This window comes from Ochotona princeps, chromosome 19 (assembly GCF_030435755.1).
Source record: "Ochotona princeps isolate mOchPri1 chromosome 19, mOchPri1.hap1, whole genome shotgun sequence".
NCBI lineage: Eukaryota > Metazoa > Chordata > Mammalia > Lagomorpha > Ochotonidae > Ochotona > Ochotona princeps.
In genome coordinates, this window is record NC_080850.1 from 45,299,027 (window position 1) to 45,320,097 (window position 21,071).

The window sequence follows — 21,071 nt, forward strand, 5'->3', positions numbered from 1 at the left end:
CCAACCAAGAGTTCTCATCATGTGTGAAAAACAATGAAAGAAAGTAAAGTCCTTCACTCTGTGTAGAAATTCAAACAAGAAGCCATTGAACTTGACTGGACAATAAGATGCTGGACTCTATGTTTGGCATATGCTTGCAATGAGGGAATCTCAACTGAACTAGAACTGTGGTTATACAACAAGGTGGAGGAATCCACCATGGGGGGAGGTTTTGTGGAGGGGTGGGGGGAATCTCAGTACCTATGAAACTGTATCACATAATACAATGTAATTAATGAATAAATTAAAAAAAAAGAAATTCGAACCTTGGAAATCATTGTTTTTCTTATGTAACAGGTACATTTTATTATTTCAGTGTAATCTAACGATATTAAAAAACCACAAACCTCTGCTGTTCTTTGGAACTCTAGGAAAGCTAATTTCTCTGTTAGAATCCATGTAAATACAAGTATGAGGACACTCAGGACAAACTACCACAAAACAGGTTGGAAAACATTTAAAAGCGGAAGCCAATCTGAGTTAGAACAGAAGAAAATACACTTTCCATGTGCCCTGTAGCATGCAGAAAAAGCAGAATTCCCAAACCCAACCTTACTTCTTTCTGGGCCATGGGATGATATTGTTATCTGCAAGGAAACATTTAGTCATGCAGATTCTAAGGTATCGGTCAAAATTATAAATTAAAGGTGTCAACAGCCAGGAGGATTAGCCACCTTTCAAGAACACAGCCTTACCTGATTAAGGGAGGTGGTATCTGTGAGCACAGTATCGGGAGGTCTCTTAGGCAAGGCTACAGCTTCCTGTGTTCAAAGACAGTCAATCAAATGGGAGGCACTGTGGCGCTCTGCTCAAAATGGCATTTGATGAACCATCATGTTTCAATATAGTAAACTTTGCAAAGTGAAGAGTTTTCTAAAAAATATTTTATGTTTAGGATATATGATATCTAAAATATCCACTTAGCTTCTTACAGACTGATTTTCCTTAAGTTAACCCCTTCTGAGAAAATTTTACTTTTAGCTTACAAATAAAAACTGGAGGCAAGCCAAAACAAAATCTGTACAAAAAATATACTTTGATTTTCAGAACTACAGAATGAGTAAATGCTTTACATATGAGAAATGCTTAACACATTTCATGAATGAAGATTTTAACGTATACAACAATCATTTGTTTTAGGTTTCTGTAAAAACCTTTGGGTGCTACAAAAATTACATGAAATCAAGTAACCACTGTTCTCAAAGATCTCAGATACATTCTGCATTCTCCTTCAGCCAAATCTCTCTCCTCTCTATATACACACATGTATACACAAAAAAAATTACTAATAAAATATATAAACATAAACAGCACTTCAAACCCAAGAAAATATTCTAATCCAATGGCATGAGGATTACTGAGTCTCTATGGTGATACAGTAAGACCAGAATACACAGAAGAGCCCGTAACACAGGTATTCATCTATAAATACACAGAAGAGCCCGTAACACAGATATTCATCTATAAATACACAGAAGAGCCCGTAACACAGGTATTCATCTATAAATACACAGAAGAGCCCATAACACAGGTATTCATCTATAAATACACAGAAGAGCCCGTAACACAGGTATTCATCTATAAATACACAGAAGAGCCCGTAACACAGGTATTCATCTATAAATACACAGAAGAGCCCGTAACACAGGTATTCATCTATAAATACACAGAAGAGCCCATAACACAGGTATTCATCTATAAAGCATTGGCCCACCTTGACTTTGTCTGATGTCCGTTTTCCACCAAAGCCTCCAGAGCCAACAACAAAAATGGAAAATTGATTATAGCAGATAAGTTCTTTTCCAGAATAAGAATAGACTGAAACAAAGAAAAAGATAGGAGTTATTATCAAAATTTACAAAGAATTAACCAAGGTATGTTCTATAGTTCCTTTAAAGGCTTCAAATCCAGTTACTGAAAGGGTTCTACAATTTACAGATGGCAGTCTGGATTACCAAGCAAAACCATCTGAATGCATTCACCACTGGTTTCTGAGAGGCCCCGAGAGGAGGGGCTTCATTAATCCTGCCTAACTACCGAACCGCAGTCTCACATCACTTCTTAAACCTCCCTGACTGTCACTCAAATTCTCAAGCTTCCCAGCTCAGATTCTAAACAATTCCTCTAAAGAGTGTAGGTAAGTACACTCAAACTTCAACATTCTGCCAAAGCAGGAAGAGCATGGGATGTAAATAAAGAAGCGGATGAGACAGAAGAGATAAGCCACCTTAGGGCAGGACCACAGACGCTGTGTTAGCAGCCATTGCAATAACCCAAAGGTGACTAAATTAATTAGTGAATCAGTGAATAAAGGCCATGGTTCACACAGCTGTTCTCTCCTGCCTCATTCACTAGTCAGAGTTTTACACATAGTTCTAGAAAACGAGGAGTATAGTTTGAATTACATGCTAAAGAAAAGTTACAACAAAAAGGAAAAGCACAGCAATTTGTATAGCAATTTGTATTTAAATAAGATTTTTATGTTTACTGCATAGGTAATTGGATCCTAGTTTCATCTACACCTCATTTTATGAATATCTTCAATAACCATCATACACTACAACCCATTACCAAGTCTGAGTTGACTGAATAACAGATCAAGAGGTAAAGTGAAGTGACTGCAGAACTTTCATTTTCTGTTATGTTAATTTAGTACAATGTTGAGATTAGGAGACGGCCAGAAATGGAGCCACTGGTACCCAGGACCTGGGATGACGTATGAAACCTTAAGCACAGGAGGGAAGAGGGTATGAGAGTATATACAGAATATTTACAAGTATCCAAAATAGTCTCGGTACTTGAAGTAAAAATAAGGCAAGCATCCAACACCACACCCAGAGTACAGATGAACACGGGTTCAACTCGGGATGCTGTGGCTTTACGGTGGTGCAGAGACCAGGCTGAGAATTCTAATCTCTTCCCAGGTAGCAGCACGTGGCAAGGTGCTCCGTGGCAATGGTGGGCAGTACCTGTGTGCCAGGTGGACTGTGTTGCTCAGCTGGGAGGCTCAGCAGGCTCAGCATATTACATGTGCTTCTGACTTGAGATACTTTCAACAGGCAGTATGCTGATGAACCCCAGTGTGAACTGAAGAGCACCTATGTCATCCCCTCTACTCTGTCAATACAGACAACAAAGCTAAGGTCGAACATTACACTCCCCACTGTTCTTAACTTCCAAACTTTTGCACAGTGTCTATTTCTTATGCTAATTTAAAATAACTAAATTTAAGCACTGTTTTTTCTACCTTGTTTTATTTCAACAGTTATCAAACAACTAAAATCTGTCTCCTTTCTACTGTAGACAAAACGTGGCTATGGCCTTTGAATCACACTAAAAGACCCACATACTAAACTGCAGAAGTCTAGGAGCTTAACTACAAGAGTGAGCAAATAGATTTCAACTTCCAAATAGCTAAGATAAAATAGACTGTAATAAATAAATTTCAACTTCTAAATAGCTAAGATAGAATAGACTGTAATAGCACACAACAGGGCTAAAAATTGCATCCCCTGCTAAACACACCGTCCAGCAGGTACAACTCTTCTGTTCTCTGCACAAGCCTCATTTTCCACCTCTGTTCCTTGATTATACATTGACGTAAAGATTTATTTTTTTATTTGAAAGGCAGAGTTGTAGCAAGAGAAAGATAGAGAAAGAGATCTTCCACCCACTGGCTCACTCCCCAAATGGTCACAATAGCCAGAGCTAGGCCAGTCCGAAATTGGGAGCTAGGAGCTTCTTCCAGGTCTCCCATGTTGGTGTAGGAGCCCACACGCTTGGGCCATCCCCTGGTGCAGCACTCCCAGGTCATTACCAGGGAGCCAAACTGGAAGCAGAGCAGCCAGAACTCAAATCAGTGCCCACTTGGGAACCTGACACCACAGCAAGAGGCTTAACTTGCTAAGACATGGCACCAACCCGGGTTCTATTTTGATTTAAATCCACTAAAGGTCTCCCCCCAGTCCCAACCTAGTTTACTTCATTCTTCCCCCTCCTTTCTGGTTTTCCATAAAGAGCTCTGAAGAAGTTTTAAAATACTTATCTTGCCTTCTTAAAAATTGAAAATACAACAATTTTTCTAAGAACTGTAATTGAGTTACCATCCAAAAGAATGAGGACACCAGATCCTTTATCAAGGATATCAGCAACAACTGCTTCATTTCTCAACGTTCCTAAAATGAAAGGTAACACACGTGAACAAACTGTCGCAAGAGACTAAACTGTTACATCAGGACATGAGAAACTAACAGTTTCTACAGTAAGCCCGACAAACTAGAAGACCAAGCTTTCAAATCATTTTCTTAAATTCACCAGAAAAAATAATTTAACATTGAAAGCTACCAGGAAAACAGAATCACTAAATTTTTAAAATTACTATTTCTGCTAGAGTTTTTAAAAATTGCATTTTCAATATCAATGATTCCTCTTGCCCTCCATCACTTTTTGATTTAACAAAGTCTGCTGAATACCCTAATCACAGCATGACCTCTTTCCTCTTCTAGCCTGGGCTTCCCTACTTCCCATGAGACACTCTGATGGGTTCTCTTTCCCAGACCGCATCACGGCCAGGGTGAGCTCAGTGTCTTCCTCTCAGGACCTGCCTGCCCTCCTGTCCTCGGGGTGCAACATCAACACTCTCCCCCAGCTGCCACCCAAAACCTCAAGCATCGTCTTAACGCCAAAACACGAGGTAAGCACATGGCAAGACGTGCGTATGTGCACACGCCAAAGCTAAAGTATACCAGAAACTTTTAAAGTCATCCTCCAGTCTATGGCTAGCCACTTCGTGAGCTTTAAGTAGGGAAGTGGAAAACACACACACACACACAGATACACAAACACACACAATGGGGACTTTAAATAGGGAACTGGTACACACAGAGCAGGTACACACAGCTAGGTATGTATACACACACAACCAAGTACACACAAACACACACACAAAATGGGGCCTTTAATTAGAGAACTGGTATACCCCACACACACACACCAGGTACACACACAACTAGGTATGTACACACATATATACAACCAGGTATACACAAACACACACCCCAGGATTGTGAAAATAACAGTCTGGCTTCAGGCTCTTGCATGGGCCAAAGGGAAGCAAAATGGAGGCTGAGAAAACAAAGAACACAAGAAATGAAGGAAGGCTCCAGATGTGGCAATGGAGAAGGACAGAAACGTGCAAACTGCAGATCTACTGAAGGAAGAGAAGGAAGACCTTGGAACTGCCTGCATGTGAGATGTAGGAAGACAAGCTAGACAAAGATGGGCTTCCTGAGCCAGGTCTGTCCTGCTCGGAGTCCTGCAGTTGCTACTGCTTTCACAGAAACTAAAGCCAAGCTCCTTAACCTGACTCGCACGGTCTTTGCAGACCTTCTTACCTACCGACTCCCATCTCTTGCCACCCCAGCAACCAACCCTTCGGGCAGCTAACATCAATATTCTTCCAAACCTTTGCACACATTGTTTTTTTCCTAAAACACTTCTGCATCTCCTCTTTACCAAGATTAACTCCGAATTTATTCTTCAGATACCAACTAAGAGTTAACTTCCACCAACTTTTCCTCAACCCCAAGTAGAGCCTCTCCCGCATGGTTCCACACCTATTCTTCTCCATTACATCACATTATGTAACGTTTACCACTGTCCATCGTACCTTAGACTCTTAGCTCTGTATAAGCACAGACGATGTCTTCTTCATGGTTACAGAACCATCTATAGCAGAGTGCTTCATGTACACCAGGTTCCCACAAGTATTAAGTAGGTAAAAAAATAATCACACACTACCACTTCTTGTGCTCTTTGTATGGTTTGCAAGTTTTCTACAATGAGCACATACCATTTTATAATCTTTAAAAATCCACTAAATTTACACAAGAGAAAAAAGTGTGAAATCCATGCTGACAATCAAAAACATAGCTCCATCAAACTGACAGGAATTACATACTTGGATAGTATTAATGCTTTTGTGAAAATAGTCACAAGTCATTTTAGATGAGAGAAGTTGAACATCTTCTCATTTTGATTATTTATATCCCTTTACCTGTTTTCCTAACAGACAATGGTCTTTTTACTTTCTTTTGTTAAACTATTTAGTAGAGCCATTAAGTTCTTACCTATAGGTTAAAAATGTTATCTAAAAAATAGTTTTTAAAACCATGGCTCCTTTTCTATTTTGTAAATGTGGCATAATTACATTGCCATAATGCCTGATCAAAAGCTTCTATTTGTACTAATATTTGATGTGTAATATAGTCAAGTTAGAAAATCCTCTGATACCCAATACTGTGCCTGGCAAATGGTAAAAAGCCAGTAGTCTTCAGATGAACAAACACCACACACCATGCACACCAAGGTTATCTAATAACCTCAGATAACAAGAATTGCTGGGAAACTCATCCCATGGTGTTCACTAAGAGAAAGCCACTCAGCTTCAAGCATAAATGCCTTGTACATCTTTTAGTAAAATGAAAAGGCGGAACGGAAAACAAAAGGATCCCAGCTACTTGCTGAGCACTATATTTTATCATCCGAGACGATAAATGCTTTTTCTGTACTTTAGCACCCTATAAGACCAGTACTTATACAACTAGATAACATTCTGACATCCTAGGACAGAAAACAAAACAAATACATCATATTACAGTGAAGGACCGAAAACAGAAGTTCTACCGAACAAGAGATCACGAACAAAAGAAGAACCTGCAAATGATTATTCCAGCAGAGCTAGCTTCCTTTTCCCCAAAAGAGGGGCAGGAGGAAGTAATCACAGAACTTCTTCAACAGTGCTTGCTGTATGAGGATCAGCACCAAGGTAAATACTGAGAAGAGAATGGAAAACTGCATCACAGGAATCTTAATACAATCGCCAAGCTTAAACACACATATTAATTTGTTAATAACCCAGACTGCAACAGATATAAACTGGTATTATGAAGTAACTTACTGCATGATATTAAATGATGTACTGCTTTGGAAACCTTCAAGTTTCAGATAACATTAATCTACTTCAACAGTCTGTGGGCAAGTAGTAACCGTGGTACACCTTGTTAGTTACTGTATGTGAGTTTCCTGCATTGACACTCTGGGAGGTTGATCAGAAAATATGGAATTAGTGTAGCAAGTACTCACCTGATGTTGGAAGTGGCTTGTATAACTCCAAGTATTGTTCCCCATGAAGAACCTATGTTAAAGTAAGCAAAACTGTGTTAGCAAACATTTTTGTCCCAGGTAGATATTGCTAACACAAGTGTCATCTTACTGTGCACACACATTAGTACTCCCCCGATTATCCACCTCGGCTCGGCTTCTGCTTCCGCCTAGAGTCCAGCCCTAGGGCAGCTCTTTCGGAGCAGCAAAGATATATTTGTACTCTTTCTTGGCATTCAGACAGCCTTGTTGACTGGCAATTATGAATTATTTGCCAATACAGCAATAAACTAGGCTGTCTTCCCAGTGCTTCAAATAGTGCTGGACAGTGGGCATCCAAATGAACAAACACGGCACGTTATTTCAGGTCAAACATTCCAAATGGAAATGATAACTGAAACTCAAAGAGAAACCTTACAAATATAGTCAAAAACAGACGGTTAATGTCAACACTGCCTTTGTATCTTGGACATTATCCACAGAATAGATACTAAGGACTCTGCACAACTTAACACGGTATGAACACTAAGGATCAACTAAGAATACAATAAGTAGGAAACAGAACATGGAAACTTGCACCCAAAGACACTGCACAGCAGTGGTCCCACCCCAGTCTTCCCCGACACCCGGAAGCAGCAGACGGGAGGGCGCTGGTGGGAAGCCACAGGAAGCAGCACCTCACTGTGTCCCACAGCCCGGAAACTCCGGACTGCAAAGGAAGATGGTCAGGCGCCCAGGTGGCTGTCCTTCCCAGCCACAGAAGGCAAGCTGACACCCTTCTGATGTCCACTGCCGAAGCGTTTGTTGTAACGTGTCTACGTTAGAACAGCACCGCCCAGCAACCACCGTGGTGACCGAAACAGCAATACACACAGCACATAATTCTGTTTCCTCCTCCCAAATGGCCTCACATACTTGAACCAAATCATCTTCCTGTGACCCAGAGCTGCCACACGCCAGTAACAGAAATTAGCTCCCAGTTCTAAGATCTGACAATTATTGCCATGCTTACAACTTTTCTGTTATGTCAAGAAACAAATTATACCCACCTCACGGCGGCCAGCAAATGTTCACCCCCCTTTTAGTTAATTATTTAATTTCGTTACAAATGGAATTTATTCTTACAATTTTTATTAACAGATAACCACATCTGCCTTCCTTCTTCCCTCCCTCAAAGCCCTGTATTCCTTTTTTTCATATTTTTGCTGTATCTGTATTTCATATACAATTTTTTTAGATTTTTACTTATTTTTATTGGAAAGGCAGATATACAGAGAGGAGGAGAGACAGAGAGGAAGAGCTTCCATCCAATAATTCACTCCCCAAGTGGCCAACACGGCTGGAGCTGAGCATATCCGAAGGCAGGAGCCAGGAGCTTTTTTTGGGTTTCCCACATGGGTGCAGGGTCCCAAGGCTTTGGGCCATCCTCGACTGCTTCCCCAGACCACAAGCAGGGAGCTGGATGGGAAGCAGGGCTGCCGGGATTAGAACCAATGCTCATATGGGATCCCTGTGCACATTCAAAGTGAGGACTCAGCCACTAGGCCACAGCCCGGACCCCATATACAGTTATAAAGCACAATGATAGTAGCCATCAGACCCTCCCTCCCTCAAACCATCCCATTTCTTTCATTTGTCTTTTAATTTTTACAATGACATACTCTGAATCGCCTTTGCAACCACAAGTTTAGCCCTCTGATACATAAAGAATTCAAGACCACTGATCCTCGACAAGGGCTGAAAACAACCACTGAATGTTAAAATGTCGATTTTGCTCATATCCCTCTCTTTGCAGAATATTTTCCTCATCTGACTTCTCAGGCCATTGTATGTCTACACTCTGCAGGCAGCCAGACGTGGGCCTCTTCTCCCCTTACCCTCACATACTAGGTCACAGGATCCAGTCTGGGCCTTTCACACTGCCTGACCCCTCCTTTGACCACTATGCAATCACAAATTCAACTGCCCACCTCACGTTCACACGTGAATGGACAACAAGCAGCTCACACCCAACCCCTGATCACACAACTTACATTAGGTAGAGACACACACGCGCACACACTTCAAAAACTTAGAGGAAAAAAAAAACCAGAATTAAAAGGTATTTATTCTGGTACAAAATTTATCAAAAGTCTACGCATGTTTGTAATATGCATTTTCCATGGACTTCATGAAGACTCTTTATCCATAGATTTCAAAACAATTCTGCACCAAAATAAACTTGTTTCCACTGTATTGTCCCCAAACTTTTTGAAATATGCTTGAATAAAGATGCGGACTTGGACATACACTAGACCTACCTTTGCAAAATTGATTGAGAGCCCAGGCACATCTCCCAGTCCTCCATTCATCATTGACTTCTGCGCTGTGATGACCCCAAAGGTAGGCAAGCAGGAGAAGTCAGAACTTCCTTCGTAAATAAATTTGAAATCCTTTGGATCCTTGACCGATGCTCCCACTCCAAGAGCATACATGATGGTCTCCAGTTGTGAGTAGGTAGAGGAAAATGGAGCGAGCTTTTGGCCGACAGCTCCAGCCTACAGGGCAGTTGCGAGAGAGACAGGGAGAAGGGCTTCACTCATAGTTTTGTCAAATCTTTCACATTTTACATTTACACAAACTTTTCAAAAGGGTTAACTACTTTTATGCCTAGTTTTGCCTTTGAGAGGATATGAAGAGGATGTGCAGAACACTGCTGAATGCCTATCAATGTTTTCAGATAACTTGAGATTCCAGCTGAAGTTCCTCCCAAGGAACGGCCTTTGTTTAACCAGATCTTGCACTTGCCCATTGGTGACGAGACACCTCGCTAATGTGTTCAACATGTATTACATGAACAACATCCAGCTTTCCAACCATTTTTTTATCCTAAACCATGAGTCCAGGGGCGAGGGGCACTTTTACATTTTCCAAGGGAAGGTTAAGAACACAAATCAGGAATAATAACTGGCGGAAGGAGCCCAAAAAGCCTCAACAATGTGTGGTCCCTGACCAACATGTTTGCTGACCTCTGTTCTAGAGTCAAGTCACGTATACATTGACCACATTCTCAGTCTTAAAATCACATTTCCTAGTCCTCTTTATTCCTAGACCTGCCCCACGCCACAACACACCAGCCTCCAACACTACCAAGGACTTGTTTCTTGCCATTTTCTCACTGCAATTTTAAGATAGAATAGTATGGAAGACAGTAAATAGACAAATTTCACAAGAGCTATAGCCACAATTTAATTAGGATTCTGACATAATGGAAGCTCTTTACTTGTACTCATGCTGAAACATTCCCCAAAAAGCAATTCTGTTGATGCTTTCCCTCAAAATAAATGTAGGGGACACTAAAATATGTTTTTCTACAATGTTAGAAAAATAGTGACTAGAGTAGGATTATCAATGAGACTCAAGGAAAAAAATGACATGTGTACTGAAAGACGAGGAAGCTGTTACCTTTAATATTTTTAGTTTATATTCCTCGTGTTTTATAAAGTTTTTAGTCACTCATTTGATAAACTAACAGCTTAAGAGGAATACTGTGCATGCAAAAAAAGCAGCTTCAGAACTGTGGATATCCCAGTGTTTTTCTGGCAAAGGGCACCCTCAGTACAGACGCATGAAGCCCTGTGCAGCAGGTGGGGGGCGGGGTACAGCGGGCAGGGGAGTGTCACTTCCATGAGCCACACCGTCTCCCAGCCCACCCCAGGAATGCCCAGTCAGAGTCAGACACAGCTGGCCTTGCACAGCTACCACAGAATGACTGCTTGGGGAGGGAACCAGCGGGCAGGCAGAGGTAAGATCAGGCCTGAGTTTAGTCTCTCAAGTCCTTTTTGTTAACAGTTCAGTAACCAACATCGATCCACTAATGATTTTCAAATAGCAATGGAGGGGGCAAAAAAGAGCGGGGCGTTAAACTAATAAGCCAACTAATTTTTGATTCATCACATTCGCAAAAGGAGACCGACACACAGGTAAAAGTGTCCCTCTGAGAAGCTCACAGTGAGATTTCAGAATCCCTTAACAGCTCCCTAAAAATGCCAAGGGAAGAACTCAGAGTTGCTCTCCGCCCTCCTGCTCCTTCTCAAACACTAGGAACGGCCTTAGAAGTTGCCCCCAGTTTCCCTGATTCTCCTTCCAAGACAGGCCTTCCTTACGGAGAAGAAAAGCATGGCACAGCATAGAGAAATCCAAAGTGTGAGGAGGACAAAACCCTGCCCGAGTCCGACGGCTGTGGCTCAGCCATCCGAGTTCCCTGCCCTACAGGCTCTGTCACTGCTGTGGGAATCCACGGGCTCTGTGGCCTGTGGCACTGCTTCCCCCACCTCCTCCAGTCTGAAAGACAGTGACTGCACTGCAGAGGAAGGGTGGGAGCGCAGACATGGGGAACAGAGAGAGGGTGGGCGGAAGAGAAGGAGAAGTCGTCTCCACCGAAGGAAAAGCTTCCGCTCATTTCCAACTTACAAATCCTGCCGTGGCTGCAGAAGCTGCCTGACTGGTGCGGTTTGCCAACACACCTCCTTCAGAATCGACTTTACTCAGAACTTCAATTATAGAGCCAGTGGAATCTAAAATTAAGAGAAATAAAAAACCATTTAAAAGTAAAGCTTTGTTAAAGAAGTGACTTGGAATAAACTACCATCAACGAGACAATTTCTCTAACATTCATCAGGCTCGTGCAGTAATCTCCATCATCGCTCTGGACCCAGTGTACATCAGGCTGCTGCAGAAACAACTGGGGACGGTTTTCATTCAGACCCAGGAGAGCTACACATCTTGAATGGACCACAAGGCCTTGCCTAACATACCACTCATGCCCTGGCGATCTGATGCTCAGGACTGTGAGCATGCCAACGTCCTGGTACTACCTGGTACTCGGTGAAGTGGGCTGCTGCCCACAGATGTGCAGCTCTGTCTGGCAGGCAGCAATTTCTCTTTCCCCCACAGTCCAGGAACTCCCCGGTTCTGCACAAGGGACAGCTAAGGCGACAGTACCAAGAGCTCTGCCAGCAGAAGGGAGAGAGGCCACCAGCCCAACCACCGACTCCTGACTGGGATCAAGAGCTGTCGTTCTAGGGCTCCGAGAGTAACTGCAGGAGGTTCACAGCACAGCCACACATGCCAAAGGAGTCTCAAGGCCCCAGGACCTAACTACCTCAGAGACAGGGGCTTCCTTCCACACGCCAAAGTTCCACAAAAACCACAGCCAGGCTACACAGTCCACAAAGACCAGAGACACCGAGGGGGGCCTGGTGCCTGCGAGTCCTACACCAGCACCCTGCTCACACTCTCTCAAGGAGATGCACTATGGCCAAACAGGTACACTCCAGGCTCACAGAGAGGCCAGCTGTTTGTGGGATGTAGTTCTGTCAGCTGAGAAATGAAGACACTAAATAAACACTCAGGAAACTCAACTCAGAAAAGGCCATCTTGGTTTTTACTGTACTTTAAATATCATAGTACCTTTTCACTAACAATTAAATGACTCAGATACGTTTTTTAAAGCAGTGATCTAATATTTTGGGAAATACTTCGAGACTTTTTCCACTCATTTTTTGTTAATAGGTGATTGTTATAGACTCAGTTTAACTCATATCAAAATTTAGAAAAATGCTACCATTTGTGACATGACAGTGTACAAATAGAACAGAGTATCACAAAGAAGAAAACAGAATAGTCATTTCTCAAAAGTTTTGTTTTCCTGTAAAATGTTTGCCTCACAATCTTTCTCAGGATCGCCAGCTAAGTGGTATAAACTGCACAGAAAAACGGTGTGACTTTTACCTGGTTATCTACTTCTGTAGCATTATCACTGGTGATTTAATGATTCAAGTGACAGTCCTTTGTGTGTTCAACATGACCCTAACATGAAATACAAAGTTACAGCAGATACTCTCTGCCCCAAAGGTACTGACCACACGATTAAGAAACTATGCATTCATAAGACAAAAGCAGGGAGCAGCAGCTACAATCACACAGTCAAGTGGCCCAAAACATCAGGGGCTTAAAATTTCCCAAAGGCACACCAAGATTCAGCCGAGCTGATAAGAAGGGGGCAGCCAAGACAAATTCAGGCTTTGTAGTAATGACAAACTGCTTAAAACAGAGCCACATCTAGTCAGTGAACAGAAAGCAGTCCTGCCTAAATAAAACACACTCAAGTACACCACCAGGGAAATACTGACAACTTGGGTCAGACTTGGAGCAAATTGCCAGAAAATACAATACTCTAAAACCAATCTAGTACAAATATTTATCTCTCACCCACACATAAACCACACAGAAAAAAAACCGAAATCCTCACATACGGAATAGCATCAATACACGAACAGTGAAGACATGGGACTCCCACTGGAGCACAGAGCCCACCACGGACGAGGGGGGTGTCCATTGCCCCTAGTAATGGCCCAGGGGATTCCGTCTGGCTGTAGGCCCACTCACCTTGGACGCTCAGCGGCTTGGTCGCATTGTGGAAGTCGCAGATCTTGTCCCAGTTGGCCTTGACTGCCTCGGGGGTCATGGGCTGGTTCCTCTTCCTCACGATGGCTCCCAGGCTGCGCTCCCAGCGAACTGGCGGCAGGAACCAAGCCAGGACACTGAGCCCCTCACCAGGAAGCAGACAGAACCCACGATGCCCACGAGGCCTCTCACCCCCTTCTTTTGTTTGTTTATTTCAACAAAAAGGAAACTAAGAGAATTTCCTGGCTTCGAAAGAGTTTTACTACAAGTCATGACATGTATTTTCCTAACAAACCCATTAGAATAATGTCAATTAAAGTAGTAATATTGGAAGCTGAAGGGAAATTTTTTCTGTGGACCGTGTCAGAGACACTACATAAGGCATAATATTAAGTGGGATTTAAGAAAATGAAAATTACATAATTTTCACCCTGTAAGCAGAGATCACTAGCAGACACCATCCCCTCTCCTCACTCATCAGACAGTAACCTGAAAGCCCCAGCATCCCCCAGGAGCCCTGCTTCAAGTGGCAGCTGGTCTGCTCTGCCTCCAGCCTGCTTCTCACGCGCCTGGAGAAGCAGAAGAACATAGCTCAAGTGCTTGGGGCCCTGTCACCCCTGTGAGAGACCCGGATGGAGTTCCAGGCTCCTGGATTCCGCCTGGTCCCACCCTGGCCATTGAGGCCAGCTGAGGAGTGAATCAGCAGGTGGAAGATCTCTTTCTCTGTCTTTCCCTCTCTGTAACTTTGCCTTCCAAATCAGTAAAACAGTAAACTTTAAAAAAAAAAAAAAGCTCCAGTTAACAAAAATTCAGTTCTCAATCAGGTCACAAAAATAACTTTCTCTTTGCTCTTCCTCCGAGTGGAAGACCTAGGAAGTTTTTTTTGTTTTTTTTTTTTAAAGATTTTATTATTATTGGAAAGCCGGATATACAGAGAGGAGGAGAGACAGAGAGGAAGATCTTCCGTCCGATGATTCACTCCCCAAGTGAGCCGCAACGGGCCGATGCACGCCGATCCGAAGCCGGGAACCTGGAACCTCTTCCCGGTCTCCCACACGGTGCAGGGTCCCAATGCATTGGGCCGTCCTCGACTGCTTTCCCAGGCCACAAGCAGGGAGCTGGATGGGAAGTGGAGCTGCCGGGATTAGAACCGGCGCCCATATGGGATCCCGGGGCGTTCAAGGCGAGGACTTTAGCTGCTAGGCCACAGCGCCGGGCCCGAAGACCTAGGAAGTTGACCTAGGAAGTCAACTGGTACACAGGCTCACAGCATGAGGACTGCGGCGCAAGTACTACAGGAACGGTCAGCATCATGTTCCTTTTAGAGGTTCAAAGAACAATGACTAGCAACTTGACTTAAGCATAACACTCAGGTTTTGCTGACTGTTGAAACGAAGGCTGGTGTTTGAATGACCGAAACACCCGCTTTCACAGTCAGCTCAGGGCAGATGCAGGGTGGACATAGCCTTGACCTTCCCACCTAACATGGAAGGCACAAGACACCAAAAACATGTGCACAATAGGAGCCCCTTTAGCCACTGGGTTCAACAGCCAATAACACTGAAAATACTGCCACTCCACTGTGTAAAAATGCTCTCCAGTGACAGCAACTTTTTAAATAATGCAATTAGTTGTGTCATTAATTTTGATAGTTTCAGCCAACTGAAATAAACTGAAACACTGGAACTTTTGCAGGTTTTGTTTGCTGGTTGGTTGGTTGGTTTCTTAGTATCAAAAATCCATCATTAGGCTTGCAGCTCTCATTTGAAAGACGGGGTAGGAAAGGACAAAAGACAAGTGAGTTGAGTTTACAGTCAGGCTATCAGGACCCACACCCAAAATTTCTGCCCCAGAAGGCCATGCGATGTGGTTTTGCTCCCCTGACATTGCATGCTCCAAGGAAGAGAAGTGCACAAGAGGACCGGAGCCCATGCCTGTCGTACCATCTAGACCTGGCTCTTGCCTCCACTTCCCAACCTCTCTGCCACTCACTGCTCTGCTCAAGCACAAGGACAAGCACATGAGGGGATTCTAGGGACATGGGAGCACACCATGTCAGGCCAGGGACTGTGCTGTCTGACAGAGCAAGCCCTCAGTAAGGAGCACCCACAGCTCTGGAGGGGAGCTGAGCTCCACCAAGTGCAGGACAAAGCCCTCCAGCCCCACCTCAGAGGGCCTGCTGCACCCAACACGCATGCGCCGGAGCCAAAGGTTAGGGCTCTGGCAAAATCCCAAGCCGGCTCCACCAGGAGCAAACCAAAACCAGCTAGAGACTTACGTTTTCCAATCCATCCTGCTCCAACCTATGAAAACAAGGGGAAAAAACACAGTCCATCATCAATGTGAAAGCACCAATAAAATTTTCAACTTAAAAAACATTTTACTAGAATACGACAATACTATAGGACAATGAATGAAAATGATACAGTTCTACCCAAGTTCACTGGCCTCCATGACTCTGCACTAATTGTCTATTAATAAAATGCATACCTAAAAAAAGACATTTTATAAAACACACGTAAGCTATTACAAGGAAAATATAAAATAAAAACAGTAGTTCTCTCTGGAGAGAGACAGCATGGGTGATTCTGCTTGGTATTTACATTCCTATGTATTTAGAATTTTCACAAGGAACATATGTTATTTTTGTTCACAGAATAACACAGTTAGAATGGGCCCGGCAGCGTGGCCTAGCGGCTAAAGTCCTCGCCTTGAGCGCACCGGGATCCCATATGGGCTCCGGTTCTAATCCCGGCAGCTCCACTTCCCATCCAGCCCCCTGCTTGTGGCCTGGGAAAGCAGTCGAGGACGGCCCAAGGCTTTGGGACCCTGCACCCGCATGGGAGACCCGGAAGAGATTCCTGGTTCCCAGCTTCGGATCGGCGCAGAACCGGCCATTGCGGTCACTTGGGGAGTGAATCGTCGGACGGAAGGTCTTTCTCTCTGTCTCTCTTCCTCTCTGTATATCTGACTTTGTAATAAAAATAAATCTTTAAAAAATAATAATGATATAGTTATAAAAGATTCACAGTGTAAAAAAAAAAACCTGACCTCTAGATGGGTTGATATTAAATTTTCCTAATCTGAACAATTAGAATTTTGAATTTCCTTCCATTTCCAATATTCCACAATTCATTTTTACCAAGTTTTATCAAAAAGGAATAGGCAACTCTGCTTACCACATGGAAAGACTTTTTTCTTTAGCTTACTAATCAGCTCTTCACTTAAACCAAACAGGCTAAGAGGCATTTGCTTCAAACCAAGCCACATTCATTTGCTCTCCAGTAGTATTTTGTATGTCAGTATTTGTGTATAAAAGATTCACTACTGTAACAGAGTCAGACATGAGGAAGATTCTGATAGTTAACAGTTCAAGCTAGAAAAGATCAATCCCAAAGTGTGTGTGTGTGTGTGTGTGTGTGTGTGTGTTTGTGTGTATACACACAGGCTTTAAAAACTCTAAAAAGATTCTCACTGCTGGATCACAATGGATAGTGAGGTCTGTGTGCTTTTTGTTTTCAAGAAAAAACGAAAACTTGACAATAAAAAATTTTTAGATGTAAATAAATAGTAAGTTATGCTTAGTGAGCCATCCCACCCAGGGTGAAATCCGACAGTACTCAGAGTCAACATTGTGGGGGAGAGGAGGTTGCTGCTACGAGGCCACACACCTGAAGAAAACAAAGCTTGGGAGGGTTAATGTGCTGACTGGCCCAGCAAGCCAGCAGTCACCAGAGTAAGACCCACAGCATGGCCCGGAGGACTAAAGCCCACGATCTTCCCTTCCGCTTTAGGCTTCACTTCCCAAGTGGGACTTTACAACGCCACAAGGAACATGGAACTAAAAGACAGGTTTATCTGGGGGCAGACAGTGTTGGAAAGCTATGTGTAGTTAGCTGTAACACACATTTTCCATTAATGTTTTGACTTTGTATATGACTAGTCACATTTAACCAGCCACAGTTTCATCTGGTCCGCATATTAGAAATAGAAACCTAAGTGCAACATCACAAACTGCTGCTTCCTTTTCAGAAAGGGCACAAGTTAACATTGCTTCTTAACAATATATACATAAATTAGTGTTGTTTCTGTAGTGTAGCTCGCCTAACAATATATACATAGCATCAAAATACGTCCTGTCCGCTGGTGCATTTATTATTTCAAATGCAAGTAACTGGAGAATGCCAAGGTCAAAACCAATCTGTGTATTTAATTAAGCAAATACTGCTTCATCAGAAAGCAGGAAGTTGCAGAGTACCTCAAACAAGCCACCGTTCTCTTCACAAGTCTCGTGGCAAAGCCAAAGGACCAGGGGTGCCACGTACTCTGGCTTCAGGGCTTCAGTAAGATCTGAAACCAAAGCAACACACAACGAAAAGGCTTACAAACAACAATACACACAAATTCAATGACACTGTGCATTCTACAAATTTTTACATAGGTACTTCACAAATTTTTAAATTTAAGAATAAAATTACACCCTTAGAACTAGTATTCAAGGCATGGGAAAAATGTCTTCATCCCAAGAGAGAAATCCTGAAGTCCCCAGGTTTCTACAACTGTAGGCACCACAGATGGGCACTGCAGTACAGTGGGTTAAGTTGCCAGCACCCCACAGAAGAGTGCTGGTTCCAGTCCTAGCTATTACAATTCTGGACCAGCTTCCTGCCAGTGCACTGGGAAAGCAGCAGAAGATGGCCCAAGTACTAGGGCCACTTCCCATGTGGGAGACAAAGAAGCAATTCCTGGCTCCTGGCTCCTGGCTCCTGCATCCGGCCTGGCACACACTTGGATGCTGCTGCCACTTGGAAAGTAAACTCTCCCTCTTTGTCTCTCTCATTCAGCCTCCAAATAAACAACCTTTAAAATGAAGTAACATTGTAGGTATTAAACATATTTTGCCAAGTTAGGTAGCATTATTAAGGAGCAGATGACTGGTGAGCAGAATACAACATGAAGACCAAGCTAGCGCTCATTTCCAGTGCTGTTTACCCTCCCAGCTACATAACACTCTAAAAAAACGAAAAGGCAGGCTTGACAATCACGATGGCAAATAAGGACCGAAACGGACCTTGAACTACACTGATGAGTAAGGGGAAGACAAGGGGAAGAGCTAATCCTCCACCACATACTTTCTGTGCCACACGAGCAATGTGAAGCCGCGGCTTTAGCGCTGGCCCTTCTGGAGGCAACACAGGGACTTGGGCACAGCCCTCCGCCTTCATCTGTCCTACCAATCATTCCAAGGTTCAAGTGAGACACAATGATAGCTTACAACACCTTACATATACAGAAGCAAGCAAATGCAAAAAATTTAATTGTGAAATGACAAAATATAATTTTATATTACGATTAAGTAACAAGAATGTATTTTAGTGCCTGTAAACAAAAGAGCAGCTTCAAGAACTTTTCACTTCATAAGTTCTATAAGCTCCCAAGTACCCAAGCAATCCAGTGTACACTGTTCCTTCTCCATTAAAAACCTGAGGACAAACAAAAGGTAAACTCCATAATAAAACAAATCTTTAATCTATAGGCCATTCACTTCAATATATTAACATTCTCCCAATGTCGGCAAAAATGGGTGCCAAAGAATATTTATGTTCAAATATCTGGGTTGACTAATTCCATACAGAATGCGAAACAAACACATCTGCACAAGCCACCTGAGCATCTGTTTCCTCTGGTGAGAATAAAGAATAAAAGCCACATAAAACTACCTCATACATTATCAAGAATTTTATAAGGAACTGTTTTTGCTTTCTAGTTCATTCCCTAATTCCTGGGTTAGCCAGCATCTATTTTTTATAGATTTATTTATTTTTCTTGCAAAGTCAGATATAGCGAGAGGAGGAGAGAGAGGGGGAGATCTTCCATTTGATGATTCACTCCCCAAGTGGCCGCAATGACTGATGCTGAGCCAATCCGAAGCCAGGAGCCAGGAACTTCCTCCAGGTCTCCCATGCGGGTGCAGGGTCCCAAGCTTTGGGCCGTCCTTGACTGCTTTCCCAGGCCACAAGCAGGGAGCTGGATGGGAAGTGGAGCTGCGGGATTAGAACCGGCTCCCATATGGGATCCCGGGCACTTTCAAGGTGAGGACTTTAGCTGCTAGGCCACAGCGCTGGACCCGCCAGCATCTATTAAAAAGCAGTTTTATGAACAAACAAAAAGGCTCAAGAGGGATAAACCAAATGTCTGAGCAGTCCCATAGCTAGTAGAATGTCAAATTAATAATAAATCAAAATTAGAACTTAGGGCTATTCACTCAATACAGCATTTTCTCCCCGGTACCTAGCACTAGGGTGAGACAGGTACCCTGAGGAACACTAATGCTCTCAAAGTGAGGTGCTGACAAGAGGAGAGAGGCAGTCCCCAAGTGAGACCAATGAAGGAGAGTCCTCCGTGCTCCTGTGGCAGGGAGGCCACCAACCACATGGGGTCCTGGGCCTCGCCTGTCCAGGACGACTGCACTCAGCCAAGACTGACTGTGACTTCACATTATCACCAGGACAGACAAATCACTTCTGAAGAAAACACTGCCAGCTTAAAACAGAATGAACAGAGATTCAAACAGGGAAAAGAACTCATGTTTAAGTTACCAAGTGCAAGTCAAAGAAAGCACCGTGACTAACAAAGAAACTACAGTTTGAGCAGCAGCAGAACAGACATCGTGAAACTCTAAAAACACAGGGAAGTATGACAGTGATTCAGAAAATAGAGAACGCAGACTCACAAATGGTTAGGAACTGGCAGGCAGGCATAAAGGAAGAAAGGCACAAAGGAAAAAAATCAATGTCAAATTATATACTAGATCACACACAAAAGGCAAGAAATATTTGAAGTTACCCAGAATTCCATTTAAAAAAACACACAGGAGTACAAGAAGTTAAGAGAAACAGAATTAGGTTTAATGCACACCTCAATGACACTGAGGATGAAAGGAAAAAATACAGTAACATTTCAAGATAAATGATAAAAAAAAATTCCACAACTTAGAAAACTAAAAACATAAACCATGAGTCATACATCAAAAAACTACAATGTGGGCCCGGCGCTGCGGCCTGTAATGGGAATTCCAGGAGAAAAGAGGCAGAAGGAACGTGTCTGAGAGTTCCCCAAAAGCAACGAGACCACAGACATCAGACTCAGGGCTCACCAAGCAACGTCAATTCCAAAAATCTCCTCCTACCCACAGCATATCCAAGCTGAAGAGCTGGAGACAAGCAGGAAATCTGAGAAGCCAACGGGAGTGAACACCTCCACGGCAAAGGTCAGCTACTGTGCCCAGCTTCACTTCACACATGCAACCAAAGTGGATGGAACTATATGAAGTGTGGAGAGACAAAGGCCGCCAATCTAGAACTCCGTATCCAGAGCAATTATCCTTCAAAGGTAAAGCAGGTTGAAGAAAAAGCCACAAGCTG

The 21,071-nt window shown here is 43.1% G+C and overlaps 1 protein-coding gene across 1 annotated transcript in view; it reads right to left on the reverse strand.

Annotated features, from left to right (window-relative positions):
• The window catches only part of HSD17B4 (hydroxysteroid 17-beta dehydrogenase 4), a 64,204-nt gene that overhangs the window by 20,211 nt on the left and 22,922 nt on the right, over positions 1 to 21,071 (reverse strand). Inside the window, exons 9-17 of the mRNA XM_058677413.1 lie at positions 17,906 to 17,997; positions 15,926 to 15,950; positions 13,630 to 13,758; positions 11,653 to 11,756; positions 9,501 to 9,737; positions 7,183 to 7,234; positions 4,143 to 4,214; positions 1,754 to 1,857; positions 735 to 800 (exon numbers count right to left, since the gene is read on the reverse strand). Of these exons, the coding sequence (XP_058533396.1) occupies positions 735 to 800; positions 1,754 to 1,857; positions 4,143 to 4,214; positions 7,183 to 7,234; positions 9,501 to 9,737; positions 11,653 to 11,756; positions 13,630 to 13,758; positions 15,926 to 15,950; positions 17,906 to 17,997 (881 nt within the window). The remainder of the gene's footprint in view (positions 1 to 734; positions 801 to 1,753; positions 1,858 to 4,142; positions 4,215 to 7,182; positions 7,235 to 9,500; positions 9,738 to 11,652; positions 11,757 to 13,629; positions 13,759 to 15,925; positions 15,951 to 17,905; positions 17,998 to 21,071) is intronic.